Consider the following 19,324-nt stretch of genomic DNA (forward strand, 5'->3'; position numbering starts at 1 on the left):
TTTTTTTTTTTATGTGGAGCTGAGGATCGAACCCAGTGCCTCACGCATGCAAGGTGAGCGCGCTACCACTTGAGCCACATCCAAAGCCCCAGTATTTTTTCACAGTGATTTTTTAAAAAGTTATCCATGATGCTTTAGAGAAGTTTACTTTTAGTAAAGTCAGTGATCAAGATTAAGTTGGAGGAGCTGGGGTTGTGGCTCAAGTAGTAGAGTGCTCCCTTAGCACCTATGAGGCACTGGGTTCGATCCTCAGCACCACATAAAAATAAAATAAAGATATTGTATCCACCTAAAACTAAAAAATAAAAAAAAAATTTTAAAAGATTAAGTTGGAGCCAGGTGCAGTCACACCTGTAATCCCAGCAAATTTGGAGGCTGTGTCAAGAGGATTACAAGTTCAAGGCCAATCTCAGCAACTCAACTAAGCAAGTTAGTGAGACCCTGTCTGAAAAATAAAAGGGGCAGGGATGTGACTCAGTGGTGAGGTACTCATGGATTCAATCCCCAGTACAAAAAAAAAAATAAGGCTAAGTTGGAAGGAAAAATTAAGAATTGTACTGAGCTTTAATAATTTATTCTGTTTTTCAGTCCTAGGTCTCAGGGTTTGTTTCTTTCCATTTCCTTAGGGAGGAGAGACATGATTATACTAAAAGTCTCATAAGAGAACACTAACTTTAATATCTGTGTATTAGAAACAAATTGCAAAATAAGTAAATAAAAAAGAAGTGCTGACTTCTACTAGACCTTTCCCATTTGGTTAATTTTCTCATTTGACTTCTACACTATATTGAAACTTGTCATCTTCGATTTTTCTGACTGGGCTTTTTATTTAAAACCTCCTGGTTTTTGTGCAGGTTTATTGACTGGTGTAGTGGTGGATTCTGGAGATGGTGTAACTCACATTTGCCCAGTGTATGAAGGTTTTTCTCTCCCTCATCTTACCAGGAGACTGGATATTGCTGGGAGGGATATTACCAGATATCTTATCAAGGTAAGTGAAAGGAAAATACCATGGAAACTAGTTTTTGTAGTTTGTTTACTGATTTAACACAAAATTTAGTGTATAAGGATTCTAGATAATCTCCATCAGAGAAGTTACCCTGTTATCCATTATTCATGTAAAAATACACATAAGATTTCCATATGTGATTTCTGGTATACTAATAAGAATATATTATTTGCTACTATTGAGAAATGCTGACTGTGCATCAACATAGTTGCATTAAGTCTTTACCTTGACATTGGGTTCCTTTACTCTCATTTACAGTAATCCTCTTCATGTAAGGAGATGAAATTAATGAGATTTTTTTTTTTTTTACTATTTAGTTTTTGGTGGACACAATATCTTTATTGTGCCTCAAGCATGCTAGGTGAGCGCTCTACCTCTGAGCCACAACCCCAGCCCAAATTAATGAGAATTTTAATACTCATTCTAGCCCAAATTCTCAGGTAACCAGCAGAGTTTCTGTGGATCTTATTTTGAATATAAACACAAAGATTAGAGGACTTTACAAAGTCTAGTTGTGTTTATGATGCTTATTAAGTTATTTTCTCTAGGTAGTTTGCTTTTTTAATATTTCTTATCACTTAAGAAATGAAGAGCTAGGTTCATTGTCACATGTTTTTAGTCCTACATGCTTGGGCTAAGGCAGATCACTTCTACTTAGGAGTTCAAGGCTGGCCTGGGCAAAATAACCAGACCCCATCTCTAAGAAAACAGAGTGAGGGAGGAAGAAGTTTAAACTTAGAGATTCAAGTATCCCAACAATTTTTATTCACTTAACAAATTCTGGTGGCCTACCAATAGTGCCAGACATGGTACTGAAAGTCAAAGATAAAACTCTCTAGGATCTGGGGAATTTTATAAGCATGGCATTGATAGAATAAGCAAATTGCAGGCTACAGAAGTCTACTACTAACATAGTATTTATTCATTATGTAGTTTTGATTGTTCACAAGCACTAAACATAAGTACACAAACAGTACTCTTTTTAAAAGCTTTTTTCTAGTTTATTTTACCAAATTATTATTCATGAACTGTTAATTTTTTTACTCTCTGTGAAAATGAAATATAAATCCTCTTAAAGCAGATAAAATTCCCACTTCCAAAATATTCAGTAGGAACCGAGGATACACTGCCATTGTATTTGCAATTGATGGGTCATTTTATGAGCATTAATATCTTTTGCAGAGTAGAACTCATTACGGTCTATTATGAACCTTCTGCTGTGTTTTCTTTTCTTTTTTTTTTTTGGTACCAGCTGCTTCTGTTGAGAGGATACGCCTTCAACCATTCTGCTGATTTTGAAACGGTTCGCATGATTAAAGAAAAACTGTGTTATGTGGGATACAATATTGAGCAGGAGCAGAAACTGGCTTTAGAAACCACAGTATTAGTTGAATCTTATACAGTAAGTATATCCAGTGTATAATATAGAATCAGTTTAAAAATGAACAGACATAGTTATTGATAACAATTTAAGGAGATTATCTGCATCAGCTTTTTATTTTGTTTTTATAGTGCTGGGTTTGAACTAGGGTTTTGAATGAGCCCCAAATAGTTATTTTTAAAGTAATTATAAATGTTTATAATTTTTTTGTTATGATACTGCTCCAAATACACAATAAAATCCACTTTATAACTTAATGATCTCCAAATTTGCCCTTGAGATTCATTCCTGAAATCTTCTCTCAACAGTTTCTGTAGATTTCTTATTTGCCATTTACCTGAATTGTTTGGAAAGAAAGTGGCACAAGGCAAATGATAAGAGAACTAAAAATGCAAATCTTCCCTTCTTTTTCAAACATTTGAGATAGGTTACAAAAATACATAGAAGTGTAAAAATAGTAGACTGGTGAGTAAATAAAGAAGGACAAGTCTGGGTTAACAAATATAAGATAGGGTGTAATTTCTCTGCACGTATCTGTAAACAACTTCAGCAGCCACTGTTTTAAGGAATATGTTTGTTTTGTGCTTCATTGTCATTTTAAATATAAATTATAAATATAATTAGAAAACTTATAGTTACAGTATGATTATAAATTTATGTATTACTTATTAATAAGTATTCTGTTAAAATATGAATATAAAGAAAATTCTGATATCTCATAGAAATGCATCTAATGCCAGCATTCATGAGCATATATTGTTACTTATATCAATCCAGTAAGTTGTCAGGTGTAATATAAGAGTTTCTTCTTCGCATTTCTGATTTAATTAAATATAAACATGGTGTGATATGGGATCTGTTATTTAAATCTTACTGGTTTAAACTAAAATTGTATTCAGTTTTTTAAGAATTTATATCCTAATAGGATATAACAAAATAGCCTATAAAAAGTAGTCTACGTCAGTGTTCACTTTTTTGATGGTGAACATTCTTTGGATTAAATTATTTGAGAATTAGTACACATAAAGTATTGAGATAGCAAAATAAATAGTATCCAAGCTTGACATGGTAGTGCAAGCCTATTATTCCACCTATTTAGGAAGCTAAGGCAAGAAGAGTTTGAGGTCAGCCTAGGCAATTCAGTAAGAAGTTGTTTCAAAATTAAAAATTTAGGCTGGGGATGTGGCTCAGTGGTATAGTGTTTGCCTAGCATGCATGAGGCCCTGGGTTTGATCCTCAGCACCGAAAAAAAAAAAAAAAATTTTTTTTTTTTAAAGGGTTGGGGATATAACACAGTGGTAGAGTGTAATACTTTCACAGACTAGTTATTTGGTGAAAGAAAATTGTATATATTTTATATAGACATAATATCTTTATTTTATTTATTTATTTTTATGTGGTGCTGAGAATCTAACCCAGTGCCTCATACATGCTAGGCAAGTGCTCTATCACTCAGCCCCAGCCCGAAAGAAAATTATTAAAAATGTTTATTGTGAGCTGGGCATGATGGCACAAGCCTATTATCCCAGCAACTCGAGGCTCAGACAGGAGAATCACAAGTTTGAGGCTGTCCTCAGGAACTTAGTAAAGCCCTAAGCATCTTAGCGGACCCATTTATTTTTATTTAAAAAATTTAAAAAAAAATTTTTTTTAAAGGGACCAGGGGTGGGGCTCAGTGGTTCAGCACCTCTGGGTTCAATCCCCAATACCAAAAAAAAAAAAGTTTATTGTGTATGAAATCACAAATGTATTGAAAATTTAAAACAATCAGCATTAACACATACTAGCAATGAGAATATAGTAGTTGTTCAATACTGCTTGTTAATGCTTTGCTGTACACAGATGGATGTCAGGCACATATGTACTGATGAGTTCTCTAAGAAATTCCTGCTATTTGGGAGCATAGCATACTTTTTTTTTTTTGGTACCAGGGATTGAATCCAGGGGTGCTGTTTTCTATTTTTTATTTTGACGATAGAGTCTCGATAAGTTGCTTAGGGCCTTACCAAGTTGCTGAGGCTGGCTTTGAACTTGTGATCTTCCTGTATCAGCCTCTTCAGTCACTGGGATTACAATAGGCATGCACCATCGTGCCCAGCTGTGACATACTTTTTTTTTTTTTAATGGACACAATATCTTTATTTATTTTTATGTAGTGCTGAGGATTAAACCCAGTGTCTCATACATGTGAGACAAGCACTGTACCACTGACCTACAGCCTCAGCCCCTTTTTTAAAATGCAAAATAGAGCATAATAATAAGAATCTAAATAAATTTAATTTTAGTTTCCCTTTTTAAAAAAAATGTTTTAGAAAAAAATTTAATTGCTTTTAACAAAAAATTTTAGTTATAGAATATACTAATGTATCTGGAGAATACTGTAAAGTACTAATGTTTAAAAGTACTGACATTCTGGAGAATATTTGGCTGAGACTAGTACCTGGTTATTCTTTGTTTCTAGCTCCCAGATGGACGCATTATTAAAGTTGGGGGAGAGAGATTTGAAGCACCAGAAGCTTTATTTCAACCTCATTTGATCAATGTTGAGGGAGTCGGTGTTGCTGAATTGCTATTTAACACAATCCAGGCGGCTGACATTGATACCAGGTATATTAGAAATGATGGTTTCCAAGTTATTTATCAGAAATGGATCTATTTATCAGTAGTTAGAATGAACAAGTTGTCTATTATCTCACTCATGTTATTAAACAAATTTTTGATAGTACTGGATGTTGAATAACATAATACATGATTGTGTCTCAGAAGCCACTCTCTTTTTCCATTTTTTTTTTATTGGTACTTTATGATTACACATGATGGGGAGATTTGTTATTATCTATTCCTACATGCACGTGATGTAAACAATATAATTTGGCCAATATCGTTCCCCAGTATTTCCCCTTTTCCTTCCCTGTTTCCTACCTGTTGTCCCTTTTCTCTACCTACTGATCTCCCTTTTTTCCAGGAGATTCTCCCCTTCTTTTCCTTTTTCCTTTCTAACTTCCACATAAGAGAAAACATATTCTTGACTTTCAGAAGCTACTTTGTACTTATTTTGAAGTATTCTGTAGATATTAATTTAATACCTACAGAAAACTTGTCTACATTCATTGTTTTAGTAATTTTAATGTTCTATATGTTTGCTTTATCATTCTTTTTTTCCCCCAAAACTATTTGAGAGTAAGTCAAATGCATCAGTTCTCTTTACCAGTTTGTTTCCTAAGAAAAAAAAGTACTCTCTTAGAAAGTCACAATGTGGCTGTCAAATTTATAAGAATTAATTAATTTTTTAATACTGGAAATTGATCCCAGGACCTCATGCACTGATCTCCAGCCCTTTTTATCTTTTATTTTGAGACAGAATCTTGCTAAGTTGTCCAGGCTGGCCTCAAACTTGCAAACCTTCTGCCTCAACCTCCTGAGCCACTGGAATTACATGTGTGCACCACTGTGCCCGGCTCTCTTAATCACCTTTTATCTGGTACAGTTGTTTGTCTTTCATGGCATTGACATTTTTGCAGACTACAGGCCAGTTATTGTAGAGAATTTCTCTTATTTGTGTTTGTCTGTTTTCTTATAGTTGGATTCAAGATGTGCATTTTTTGGCTAGAATACTATGTAAATGATGTGTCCTTCTCAGGGTATTACTTCCAGAGGTTAGGGTTATTATTCATGTTAGTATTAAGCTCTTAGTGAAATTTACTGTTTTTGCTTTCCTCATTAATAATTTGTGGAGAAATACATTGAGGCTGTGTAAATTTTCTGTTCCTCATCACTCTGTCATCCCTATCTCTGCCTTTGGCATCCATTTGTGTTTCTTGCCTAAATCCATTTTTATTGTAATGACTGTGGAGAGTTGGTTTTTTAATTTATTTCTTCTGTTTTATTGATATTCCAGTGTAAGGAATTATTTTCCTACTCTGTTTTTCTTTTTTCTTTCTTTATTTTATTTTTTTTTTTTGGTACCAGGAATTAAACCTAGGGTTGTTTAACCACTGAGCCACATCCCCAACACCGACCCCCCTTTATTTAATTTTTTTAGATTTTAATGAAATTTATATTATTATATGTGGCGTTGAGAATTGAACCCATTGCCTTACATATGCTAGGCAAGAGCTCTACCAGTGAGCCACAACCCTAGACCCCCAGCCCTCCTTTTATGTTTTATTTTGATATAGGGTCTTACTAAATTGCTGAGATTGATCTCAAACTTGGAATCCCCCTGCCTCAGCTTCCTGAATTGCTGGAATCATAGATGTGCACCACTAAGCCCTGACTTCTTTATTATTATTATTATTATTATTATTATTATTTAATCAACCTGGACTCATGATTTTACTCAGTGGGTTATAATTTATTGCTGTCTGTTGTGATGCTTACATTATTCCTGATTCGGCCAATAGGAGTCCCTTCCAAGCAGGCTTCTGTGTCCTTTGACATTCCTCCATCAGTTTTTATGTGTTTTGATATGTAGAACATTGTCTACACTATCAGCTACACAAAAAAATATACCTAGTAGTAGCTTTCCTTAGTCCTCCCTCTCTTGTAGGTAAATGATCTCATTAGTTTCTGGTTTGTCCTTTCTGTGTTTTTTATTGCTCTTCTTATAAAAAAGGTAGCATACTTAAATACTTTTTTTATAATTTTTTTCACTTACCAATATATTTTAAATAATGCTATATCATTTCATCGAGTTTGTCCTCATTCTTTTTCCATTTGTGTAGTACTCCATTTTGTGAATATATTCTGTTTCATTCAATGAAACCCACCCCCTTGTTGCAGGGCAGGGGAGTGGCACAGGGAATTGAACCTCAGGACACTATCATTGAGTTACATCCCCATCCCTTTTATTTTTTATTTTGAGAATCTCATCAAATTGCCCAAGATGGCCTTACACTTATGGTCATCATACCTCAGCCTCCTGAGTTGCTGAGATTTCAGGCATGTGTACCTGGCTCAATGAATCTTTTATTATTGGTTATTTAAATAGATTCCAATATCATGATGAGAAATAACATATGTGTGACCATGTGTATTGTATTGTTGGATGTGTATATTCTGACTGCTATGTCAACTGGTAAATGCATGCCTTTTTATTTTTTGTTGTTCTGGGGATTGAACTCAGGGGCACTCAACCACTGAACCACATCCCCAGCCCTATTTTGTATTTTAATTTAGAGACAGGGTTTCACTGAATTGCTTAGTGCATCGCTTTTGCTAAGGCTGGCTTTGAACTCACAATCCTCCTGCCTTAGCTTCCTGAGCCACTGGGATTATGGGCGTGCACCACTGTACCTCGCATGCATGCTTTTTTTAATTGACAAAAATTGTCTTTCTGTTGTACATGATATTTTGAAATAGGTATACATTGTAGAGTGGATAAATTTGAATTTATTAACTCCATACATTACTTCACATACAATTTTTGATGAGAACATTCACAATCTCTCTTAGCTGGTTATGGTGGCACAGGTTTGTAATCCCAGTTATTTGGGAGACTGAGACAGAAGGATAGCAAGTTTGAGGCTAGTCTTTACAACTTAATGAGATCCTGTCTCAAATATAAAGAGCTAGGGATGTAGCAGTGGTAGAGCTCTTCCCTAGCATGTTAAAGGCTCAGGGTTCAGCCCATAATACCTCAAAAACAACTACTCAGTGATTTTTCAGGTATCTATTATATTGTTATTAAATACAGTCATCATAGTATACAATAGAACTCTTGAACTCATTCCTGCTGTCTAACTGAAGTTTTATATCCTTTGATCAACATCTCCCTACTTCTACCCACAGCCTGTGGTAATCAGTAACCACCATTCTACTCTCTGCTTCCATGAGTTCAAATTTTTGAGATTCCATATCCATGTGGAATCATGTGGTATTTTTCTATGTATGACTTATTTCACTTAACATAATCTGCTCTTGGTCCATCCAAGTTGCTATAAATGACCGTATTTCCCTTTTAAGGGAAATTATATTATATTACATATAATACTACATTTTATTTATCCATTTATCTGTTAAGGGACACTTAGATTGATTCCATATCTGGGCTATTGTAACTGATATTGCAGCAAACATGAGAGTGCACCTGTCTCTTCAGCATATTGATTTTTAAGTCCTTTAGTATATATTCAGGAGTGGATTGCTAAAGCAGATGTTAGTTCTATTGTTTAATTTCTTGAAGGATCTCCATTATCTTCCATAATGGCTGTACTAATATATGTTCCTCCCACCAAGAGTATACAAAGTTTTCCTTTTCTCATCACCAAAAGTTGTATTCCATGTTTTTGCTAATAGCCATTCTCACAGGTATGAGGTGATACGTGATTCTGGTTTAATTTCATTTCTTTTCATATATCAGTTGTTCATTTGTATGTGTTCTTTTGAGAAATGAGTATTCAGTCCCTTTGTCCATTTTAAAATCTAATTTTTTGCTTTTGAGTTGTGTTGCTCATATTTTGGATACTAACCATTTATCAGATGTATGGTTTTTCTGTATTTTCTGCTATTTAATAGCTTGCCTCTTTACTCTGTTGTTTCTTTTGCTGTGCAAAAGCTTTTGTTTTATGTAAATGCATATATTTTTGTTAAGTATCATCAAATTCTCCTTCCCCCAGGAACATATGAGGGGTAGTAGTTTTGTCCACAGCCTTAAAATTCCAAGTTTTGTCAATTTTATTACTTTTAAATCACTCTGGTCAGTGAGAAATTAATCTGTCTAGTTTTAATTTGTATTTTTTCTCTCTCTTTAATGTGGTACTAGGGATCAAACTCAGGAGCATTTGGTATATATATATATAGAGAGAGAGTTACCACCAAGCTACATTCCCAACTTGTTTTATTTTATTTTTTTAAAATTTTTTTTTTGAGAGAATTTTTAATGTTTATTTTTTAGTTTTCGGCAGACACAATATCTTTGTTTTGTATGTGGTGCTGAGGATTGAACCCAGGCTGCACACATGCCAGGTGAGCACGCTACCGCTTGAGCCACATCCCCAGCCCTTTAAATTTTTTTTTTTATATCTTTATTTTTTTTGTTTATTTTTATGTGGTGCTGAGGATCAAACCCAGTGCCTCACATGTGCGAGGCAAGCACTCTACTGCTGAGCTACAGCCCCAGCCCCCAACTTGTTTTATTTTTAATTTTTATTTTTGAGACAGGATTTCACTAAGTTGTGGAGGCTGGCCTTGAACTTGAGGTCCTCCTGCCTCAATCTCCAGTCACAAGAATTTCAAGTGTTTGCCACCATGTCCTGTTCTATATATATATTTTTTTATTATTATTAAGAGTGAAGTTACAGGGCTGGGGATGTGGTTCAAGCGGTGGCGCGCTTGCCTGGCATGCGTGCGGCCTGGGTTCTATCCTCAGCGCCGCATGCAGACGGAGATGTTGTGTCCGCCGAGAACTAAGAAATAGATATTGGAATTCTCTCTCTCTCTCTCTCTCTCTCTCTCTCTCTCTCTCTCTCTCTCTAAAAAAAAAAAAAAAGAGTGAAGTTACATCTGGGCACACTGGCATACACCTGTAATCCCAGCAGTTTGGGAGGCTGAGGTAGGAGGATTGAGAGTTCAAAACCAGCCTCAGCAACTTAAAAGCAAGACCCTGAGCAACTTATTAAGATCATCTATAAATACAATATAAAAAAGGGTGGAGTATAGGTTTGTAATCCCAGCAGCATCTAGAGGCTGAGGCTGGTGAACCACAACAACAGGTGAACAAGTTTGCAGCCAGCATGGGCAATTTAGTGAGACCCTGCCTCAAAATCAAAAAATAAAAGGATTTAATAATAGAGCAGAGGATTCAATCCCCCATACGCCAGCACAAAATCAAATAAATAAATAAATGTGAAGTTACAACTGGGTACACTGTACCCTAACCACTTGAATACTTGGGAGGCCAAGGCAGGGGGATCACAAGTTCAAAGCTTGTCTGGACAACTTAGAAAAATCCTGTTTCAAAATAAAAATTTTTAAAGGGCTGAGGATGTAGCTCAGTGGTAAGAGTCCTGCCTAGCATATGCAAGGGCCTGGGTTCAAGTCCCACTACTGCCTCACCCCGCCCAAAACAGAGTAAAGCTGACCTTATTTTTATGTGCTTAAGGGCCACTTTTTTGCCATATACCTCTACAGTGGTGCTGGGGAAGGGGCCACTTTTTGTATTTTGTGTATGTGTGTGAATTGTCTGTTCCGTGGCTTTTGACTGTTCTATAGAATTTGTGTGTGTGTGTGTGTGTGTTTTTCTCTCTATGTTATTGTTCATTTGTTTTGTTTTTGTGGTGCTAGGTGTTGAACCCAGGGCCTTGCACATTTCTAAGTACATGCTCTACCACTGAACTACATCCCCAGTCCTTTCCTCCGTGTTTAAAAATTCATTTAGCTCTGTGATAACAGTTGTAGGTATTTTTCTCATTATTTGCTATTTGGTTTTTGCACATGGTGTTTTTGGCCATGCAAAAATTTGTTTTTATTTAATTATATCAAAAGATTTTAAATCTTATCTTTTGTTGCACCCAGAGCTTGAGTCATAGAAAGCTGTCCTCTATATCCAAATTATAAAGAAATTGACCCAGGTATTTTGTAAAGCAAGTATGTGTTTATTCATTTATTTATTTGTTTATTATTGAGTTAAAAAACCACCAAATTAATTTTCTTATGATGGCTGGGGAGAGATAATAATAGAAATGAATAAAAATAGCAGTTGGGAGCTGGGGATGTGGCTCAAGTGGTAGTGCGCTCGCCTGGCATGTGCGGGGCGCTGGGTTCGATCCTCAGCACCACATAAAAATAAAATAAAGATGTTGTGTCCACCGAAAACTAAAAAATAAATATTAAAATCAATCTCTCTCTCTCTCTCTAAAAAAAAAAAATAGTAGTTGGCTTACAACAAACTATAAGCCTAATAGAAGATGATAAAAAATCTAATCTGGCCTTCATAATTGTGGTAAATTCTCATGGTAATTATTTAGGCAGATCTTTTTGTCCTTTGATTTAATGATATTAACAACAGATGAGGTAGAGAGGGGAGGGGAGGGGGGATAGTAGGGGATAGGAAAGGCAGCAGAATACAACAGTCACTAATATGGCATTATGTAAAAATTGTGAATGTGTAACTGATGTGATTCTGCAGTTTGTATTTGGGGTAAAAATGGGAGTTCATAACTCACTTGAATCAAATGTATGAAAGATGATATGTCATGAGCTTTGTAATGTTTTGAACAACCAATAAAAAAAAATAATAATTATTACAAAAAAAAAAAAAAAGAGTTACATTTAAGAGTGCATGCCCGTTGGTGGTGATTAAAGTTCTGGCATTCCTAAAGCACATCAAATTTAGAACCCTTTCCACAGAGCTTGCATAGGAAAAGTGGCACGACTGATTTTGTTTTGTGTATTCTGGATGCTGACATATATGTACATATCACATGAAACCACATTTCACCTGTGTGGCTTATGCTAACTTCATAATTCCTATTTCCACAATTAAATAGGAAACAAAGGTTTTCTAAAAGCTAGAGTTGCAGCAGCCTTAGCCATTGGAGGCAGGTAAAAACTGAGAAGCCAGTTGGAATTGGCTAAAATGGAAATGCCCCAGCTTCCAAACTTTATTGTGAGAAAAGTCTCTTAGACTCTCATCAAGATTCTGTTTCTTTTACTAGATGAAGATATTTTAGATTTGATTTTCGGAAATCATAGCCAACAGCAGCATATTTAAAAAAGAAAAAAGGGACTGACTGCTAGGAGAAGCAGACACAACTATCTTTCTAGCCAAATAATGAAAGACAGCCTTAAGGCACAGGAACAAAAGGGAAAACTAAAAAGGCAAATGGAAAAATTGAAAAGTGGGAATTCAATGAGAGTACAATATAGCTATTCATAGTAAACACACACATCCCCATGGCTTCAGGGAAACACTGTGATAACAGTCTAAATACTGGAAGTTCTCAATGTAAACCGTAGTCATTTATTACATATGTAATAAGTGTATCATGTGCTTTTAGAAATATTTTCATCAAATTTTAATACTTTATATGTGAAGAGGGCTTGTTCTCCAATAGCAGTTGCAATAGCAAACATTTAGCCCTGTGGTTTATGTGTGATATTTTATTTAATCCTCCCAGCAGTCCCCTGAGGCTGACATAAATTAACAGTAACCCTAGTACCAGGTATAGTAGTAAGGCTGAGGCCCCCAAAGGATCACTTGAGCCCAGAAGTTCCAGGCCAACTTGGACAACATAGCAAGATTTTGTCCTTTAAAAAAAAAAATTAAAGAAAATAAATAGTAGTAACCCTGACTTACTGTTTTCCTAATCTGAAACCTCCAAATGAATACCTACTGTCTCTTCCTAGATCTGAGTTCTACAAGCACATTGTGCTTTCTGGAGGATCTACTATGTATCCTGGCCTGCCATCAAGGTTGGAACGAGAACTTAAACAGCTTTACTTAGAACGAGTTTTAAAAGGAGATGTGGAAAAACTTTCTGTAAGTATTAACAATGCAACAGTTAATGATATTTTAAAACCATGTAAAGAAGCTTGTGGATCTTTACAACCACCAGAGGGAGCAAGAAGTCTTCCTAAACAAATTCCTACTGCAATGAAGTGTAGCCTGGAAGTAAATGGTTCAAGGTAAATTCTATCCAAGAATGGTGTTGCTCCAGGTCACCGCTTATTTAGTGCATTGAGGTGACCAGGTCCAGGCCAAATGTCCTAGTTCAACAACACACATCCTGGACTCCAGCATGCCACTAAGTGCAGAAGGGGAATCTGATATACTATGAAACCATAAATGTCCCATTTGGGGTATTGTTTTGTTCTGTTTTTAACTTTTTGAATATGTAGTTGGCCTTCAACACTACTCTTAGCCTATCATAATTCTGACTTTAGGTTATTTTCTGGCTATTTGTTACATGTTTTATCTCTCCTATCATATGTTCAGTTCTTGTGCATCCTTGTAACTATCATTAGCTCTTAGAACAGACTTTAACTGGTCATTGTTGATGTGTACATTAGAAACTTTTACACTAGGGATAATTGATGCTTCTTTGGCATATGCCCTCCCCTGTATCCAAAAACAAAAAGAAAAACAAACCAAAATGCTGTGGACTATATGAAGTATGCTATATATTTTATGTACTCAACTAAGAGTCATTTAATCTTGGGTTAATCTCTAAGCTTTGTTTCACTGTCTTTGGTCAGCTTTTTTAGATAATGAGATTATATATTATGGAGTACTGTATGTTTTGGAAACACTAATGTTACATCTTTCACAGATGACTCAAAATGAAATTAAATTGAGTATGGACTTACATATGTTAAACAAATTAAGACTGTAAAGGAGCCATGTTGTCTAAGTACTTTGCTCATTTTTCTGATTTTATTGAATTATACATATAATTTAAAATCCATCACATAGGATCATTTGTTTATTCAGCAAACATTTCTTGGACTCCATCTAGGTGCCAAACACTGTTCTAGGTGCTGGTACAAACAAAATAGTGGTAAACAAAATAAAGTCCCTGCTTTTAGTTTAAGTAATATGTCAGTGTTATAATGAAAAAAAAAGGTTAAAAGCAAAAAAATGATAGTGATTGGAGAGGTGGTATGTTTCTTCATAAGTGTGATCAGGAAAGACCTCTCTGATAAGGTCTCTCACTTTTAATGAGAGACCTGTATCGATCGAGGGAAAAGTCATCCAGGGAGGAACTTTTTTTAAAAAAAAATGTCTTGGGAGGGTTTGAGTAGAGAAATGATAAGATCTGATTTATGTACTAAAAGGATAAGTTGGCTATAGTAAATAGACTCGCAGAGGGGAAGGGAACAAAGGTAGAGGAGAAGCATAGTTTGGAGAAGTGGGATGGAAATATTAGAGGTTTAAAATGGAGGAGGTTGAAGTGATTTCTTGAAGAATGGAAAAGAGAGTGGAGAAATGCAATAGGATTGCCATTTAGCACTCAGGCCCTTTTTTAGGTTAGTGATGCGTTTACATTTAAAGCAAGTTGTTGGTTTTCTTTCCTATCCAACTCAGCTGCTTGAGGGTAGGTGCAAAGTTGAAAGATGATAACCCAAGTTGGTATTTGCTAAGTGAGTATAAGAGGAAGAAAAGAAGAAAGTTACCAAGAATCTCAGGAAATGGAGAGAATATGTGCATTCATGAACCAAGAATAGGTATGAGAGGAAATAACCTGGAGATGTGTAGGGGGAATGCAAGAATCTATAGATAACAGGACTTTGACAAAGAGAATTGATGGATGGAGTAGTTGGATAGAATGAGTTTCAGAGCAGCTGTGGAGTTCAGGGAGGAGGGAGATAAAAGAAGCAATGAAGAACAAGAACTCCTGTTACCAAACTAGGGTTAGGAAGGTAGTATGAGCAGGAGAATAGCAGCTAGTTGGGAAAGCTGCAAGTGAAGCAGTGTGTCTTCAGGGGCTATTTAGTTTCCCTTGGAGCAGAAGTGGGTACATTACAGCCCTTGTTAATTTTATTGGAACATAGCTAGGCCCATTTGTTTACAGTAGTGTTAGCTATTGTTATATACTGTGTATGGCTGTCTTCTGGCTACATACGGGTGTAGCTGCCATAAACCTGAAAATCCCCAAGTATTTACTGTCTTAGCCCTTTACAAAGAACATTGATATAATAGCAAAAAAGTAACTGAAGAATTAGAACAGTAGGTTGGTCTCAGAATTGACTAATGAGTAAATTGTTTCATAGAATATCAGATTCCTACATTCTATTTATTGACATAAAGCCATAATGCAGGATGCCATAGTTACTTTTAAGTCTTTTTTGCAGAATTTGTGACATAAAATAACTATGTCATTTGAAGGTTTCTCTTTCAGATGTTGACTATACAGATTAGGATTTATCCTTTTTAGACAATTATAGTAGCTACAGAGTATAAAACTTTTCTCAATTGTCTTAGTTACTGTGTTCATTTTCTCCAACATCCCCATGATTTGTTTTGACCATATTTGGCCTTGTTTATTTGAAGAACATTTCATTTGAATTTGAGACCTTAGAAAGTGAGCTTTCCTTACAAGAAAAAAACTTCAGGACTGTGTGTGCGGCTAAGTGGTAGAACCCTTGTGTAGGGTGCACAAGACCTTGGGTTCAGTCCCTAGCAGTGGAAAAAAATAAGAAGAAAGGAAGGCTGGTTCAGTGTTACTCTGGTGTCCTCAACTAGACTCCATCATTGTCCATCATCTGGTATTTTGACTCTTGGTAAGGTGATTGGTTGTGTAACTTATCTGTCAAGTCAGTGTACTTTTTTTTTTTTGGTACCAGGGATTGAATTTAGGGGCACTTTGCCACTGAGCCACATCCCCAGCCCTATTTTGTCTTTCATTTAGAGACAGAGTTTCACTGAGTTGCTTGCCTCAGCCTCCCGAGCTGCTGGGATTACAGGCATGCACCACCTTGCCCTGCTCAAATCAGCATGCTTTGGAGAATGAAAGGGGGTGCTATTAAAAATGAGACAACAGGAGTGAATTGAACTGTTCCAAGTACATTAGAGTGGAGTACGGGAGAAATTGCTAAATGTTTCTGTGCCTCGGATTCCAAATCCTGCGTTAGATTCAGCAAGTGAATATGTGAAAAAAGTCATTTTCATGAAATAGAAAACCCTATACTTATGTGACATTTTATTATCCCTTCTTCAGAAATTTAAGATTCGAATTGAAGACCCACCTCGCAGAAAGCACATGGTCTTCCTGGGTGGTGCAGTTCTAGCAGATATCATGAAAGACAAAGACAACTTTTGGATGACCCGACAGGAGTACCAAGAAAAGGGTGTCCGAGTCCTGGAAAAACTTGGTGTGACTGTTCGATAAACTGCAAGGCTTGTTCCAATCACACCCCTAATGCTTTCTTTCTTCCTTTATTGCCAATCTTTGAACTCATTCAACTCCAGGACATGAAGAGGCCTCTCTGTGCCCTTTGACTGAAAAGGTCAAGTTTTATTCTGGTACCTTGGGGAAGGTTTGTTGGTTTTTTGTTTTTTTTTTTTTTTAATGAGTTAATCTGGCTGTTTAATATAACCACTTCCCTGCAAACACAACCAGGGGGCAAAGGGTCCTGTCTGCTGCTTTGTTTCTTCTAAGTAGGCATTTAGATAAATCCTATAGGCTTCCTATTTTCACTTTACTGCTCTAATGTTGCTAGTTTTAGTCTTTAGCACAGTAGGTGGTATGCCTTTATTAGCATAAGAAAAACTTTTACATATTACTGGGGTGGGGGGTGGTGAGGGATGGGTGGGCAGCCCTGAACCCTTTAGGGCTTTTCTCTGTAGTGTGGCGCTTTCTACAGTTACTGCTGCAGCTTTAAGTGCTTTAAATCTTCTCCTATTAACATCCTAGGGAAATGTTAAGCTCAGAACTAAAATGATTTTTTTGCCTAGTGGGGGGAGTGGGTAATCTTTTGATTGTGATTTTTTTGAGGTTTTCTGCTGGGGGTATATAAAATGAACCTTATTTACAGTACTTTGATTTGACAGATTTTCTTCTTTTTGTCTGCCTGGAACTGTTTCCATATCATATTAAAAGCAAGTATAGTATTCCATTACCATGTGGCTTAGGGATTTGTTTATTTTGTTTATTTCAAATCACCCATGTTACCTGGGACTAAACTCCCAGAATCTATCAGTGGAAAAGTAACATTTAAAAATGCATTTGTTAACTCAAATTACAGATAAAAAAAAAAAAAATGCTTTTAAGAGCTGGTGTTTTCTAAATGCTTATTTATTCCAGAAGCTTTAAGATAACCCATTGCCAAGTACCATTCTTACAAATTTTCTCTTATATAACTGACCAGTGCTTATTTAATAAAACAAGCAGATACATGTAAATAATTACTGGCAGTAGGTTACAATTACTGGTTAAAAATAACATTGGCATATGGGACTTGTTGCCAGTTGTAATTTTCATTTGTTTTTTGTTTGATTTGAACCCTGGAAGTGGAATAAAATTTGACTATTTAAAATGTTGGCAAAAAAAAAAAAAAAAAAAATATTAAGGTTTAAATGTGTATTTGTACTGAAAACTAATAACTGCCAATTCTCAGCCATCTTTTATGCTTGAAAGAAGAGTGGTTGGAATGTTGTGAATGTTAGCAGACTTTCCTGCATGTGTCAGAAAATCCTATTTATGAATCCTGTCAGTATTGCTTGCTGTCTGAAAAAATATCAAATCCAGGCGTGAGTTCTTTCTAAATTTGAAAAATAATAAGAAATTGTATTAGGTTCTGTGAGGAAATGTTTTCCTTTAAAACATTCTTCACTAACAATGTATTTGAAATTTGAAAGAAATGGCTTTTTCTCTTCTTTTCTTTTTTTTCTTTTCTTTTCTGTGCTGGGGATTGAACCAAGGACCTTGTACATGCAAGGCAAGCACTCAACTGGCGAGCTATATCCCCAGCCCCAAGAAATGGCTTAATTTTTTGGTGGCTGAAATCAGAAAAATTGGCTCTCTTTTTTTATGAGAAAATTTAAAAGTTTGTGGAAAAAGCAACAAAAGGAGGTTAGTCTTAATTATGCAACTTCTGTTGTATTATTCACTGATTTACTTCAGTTTGAACAAGTAAGTTTGTGTGCATGCTGGACATGCTTTAGTACCTATGAACAGCCCTTGAAGAATGTCTACTAGATTTTGGGATGTGGCTTTCAGAGTGGATTTGAATTCTCAAGTATTCGTAAATATGTTTTTTTTTTTTTTTTTTTTTTTAAGAAATGCTCCATCCTACTGTATGTAGGAACAGTAGAACCTACTGACTGTTCAGTTCAGATCGACTCTTGGCCTTTGGTCATGATTTGAAAATACAGGAATAGAAAACAACAAAGAATAGGATGGACTCTTAAGTAACAAAAAGAGTATTTACGAAATTGTCCCTTGAATGTAGATTTTGTTTTTATTTCATGATTCTGCTACCAAACATGACAGTTAAAATGGTGTATTTATATATACGTGTGTGTGTGTACATATATACACACATACAATAAAATTCCATTTTATAATTTTCCTATCTTATTGAAGTGATGCATTTAATAGTTTGGACGTTGGGAGGTATTATGTTTCATTGGAGTTGTCAGGTGTGAGTCCCTCAGAATTTTTTTTTTTTAATTCTGTTTTAAAAGAAATCTGATTTAGCTCTTGAAACTCATTGTCACTGAGATTTCTAATAGTAGTTAAATTCTTTTACTTTAAAATTAGAATTGCCAATGCCTTGAAGAAAAGGTTTCTTAGAAAACATGGTATTGGATGGTAACTTTTACACAGTTCTGAGCACTGTCTGGGAAGTATTTTGAAAAATGAATGGAAAAACTAAACATTCTAAATTTAACACAAATACACTTCTTTTTGATTCAGAAAATAAAATCAGATTTTTCACAGTAAATTCAACTTTTGTCTTTGTTTTTCCTTTTATAGTATTTCTTTTATTTTGTTTTTATTTATACTTTTAATTTTTGCTAATCCAAGATGGGTTGAAAATTTTATGCTGGTTGTTAGGCCAAGTTCAGTTCACCATGGTGTGCTGTTATTGACAAAACTCACTTCTAGTATGATTTTTAGATAAATATTTTTTAAAAATTAGAAATGACGGCAAATTACATTTATACCAGAGATTTTTTTTCTTCGACACAGTGTTTTCTTTCCCAAGGTGGCTTTCACAGTATTATCAATGCTAGATAGACCTGTATGTAACATGCTTCTTAAGGACATTTTCAGCTCATCTGCAGACTTTTAGGCATACTTCTAACAAAATAACTAAAGCAGAATGAAAATGTCTGACTGACCTGGACCCTTTTTTTTATACTAGCCTTGGGTGGGGCGATGAGAGCTGGGAAGCAGGCATGAAGTATTTTTGTTTTTCCTTAATGAACTTTTATTATTATTATTATTTTTTTTTAAAGAGAGAGTGAGAGAGGGAGAGAGCGAGAGAGA

General features: G+C 35.4%; 1 protein-coding gene across 1 annotated transcript in view; it reads left to right on the forward strand.

Annotated features, from left to right (window-relative positions):
• Window positions 1-18,776, forward strand: part of Actr2 (actin related protein 2) — a 42,349-nt gene extending 23,573 nt beyond the window's left edge. Inside the window, exons 5-9 of the mRNA XM_027934316.2 lie at window positions 855-991; window positions 2,262-2,411; window positions 4,852-4,997; window positions 12,738-12,870; window positions 16,049-18,776. Coding sequence (XP_027790117.1) covers window positions 855-991; window positions 2,262-2,411; window positions 4,852-4,997; window positions 12,738-12,870; window positions 16,049-16,219 — 737 coding nt within the window. The 3' untranslated portion in view covers window positions 16,220-18,776. The remainder of the gene's footprint in view (window positions 1-854; window positions 992-2,261; window positions 2,412-4,851; window positions 4,998-12,737; window positions 12,871-16,048) is intronic.
• Window positions 18,777-19,324: the final 548 nt, after the last annotated feature.

This window comes from Marmota flaviventris, chromosome 14 (genome assembly GCF_047511675.1).
Source record: "Marmota flaviventris isolate mMarFla1 chromosome 14, mMarFla1.hap1, whole genome shotgun sequence".
Lineage (NCBI taxonomy): Eukaryota > Metazoa > Chordata > Mammalia > Rodentia > Sciuridae > Marmota > Marmota flaviventris.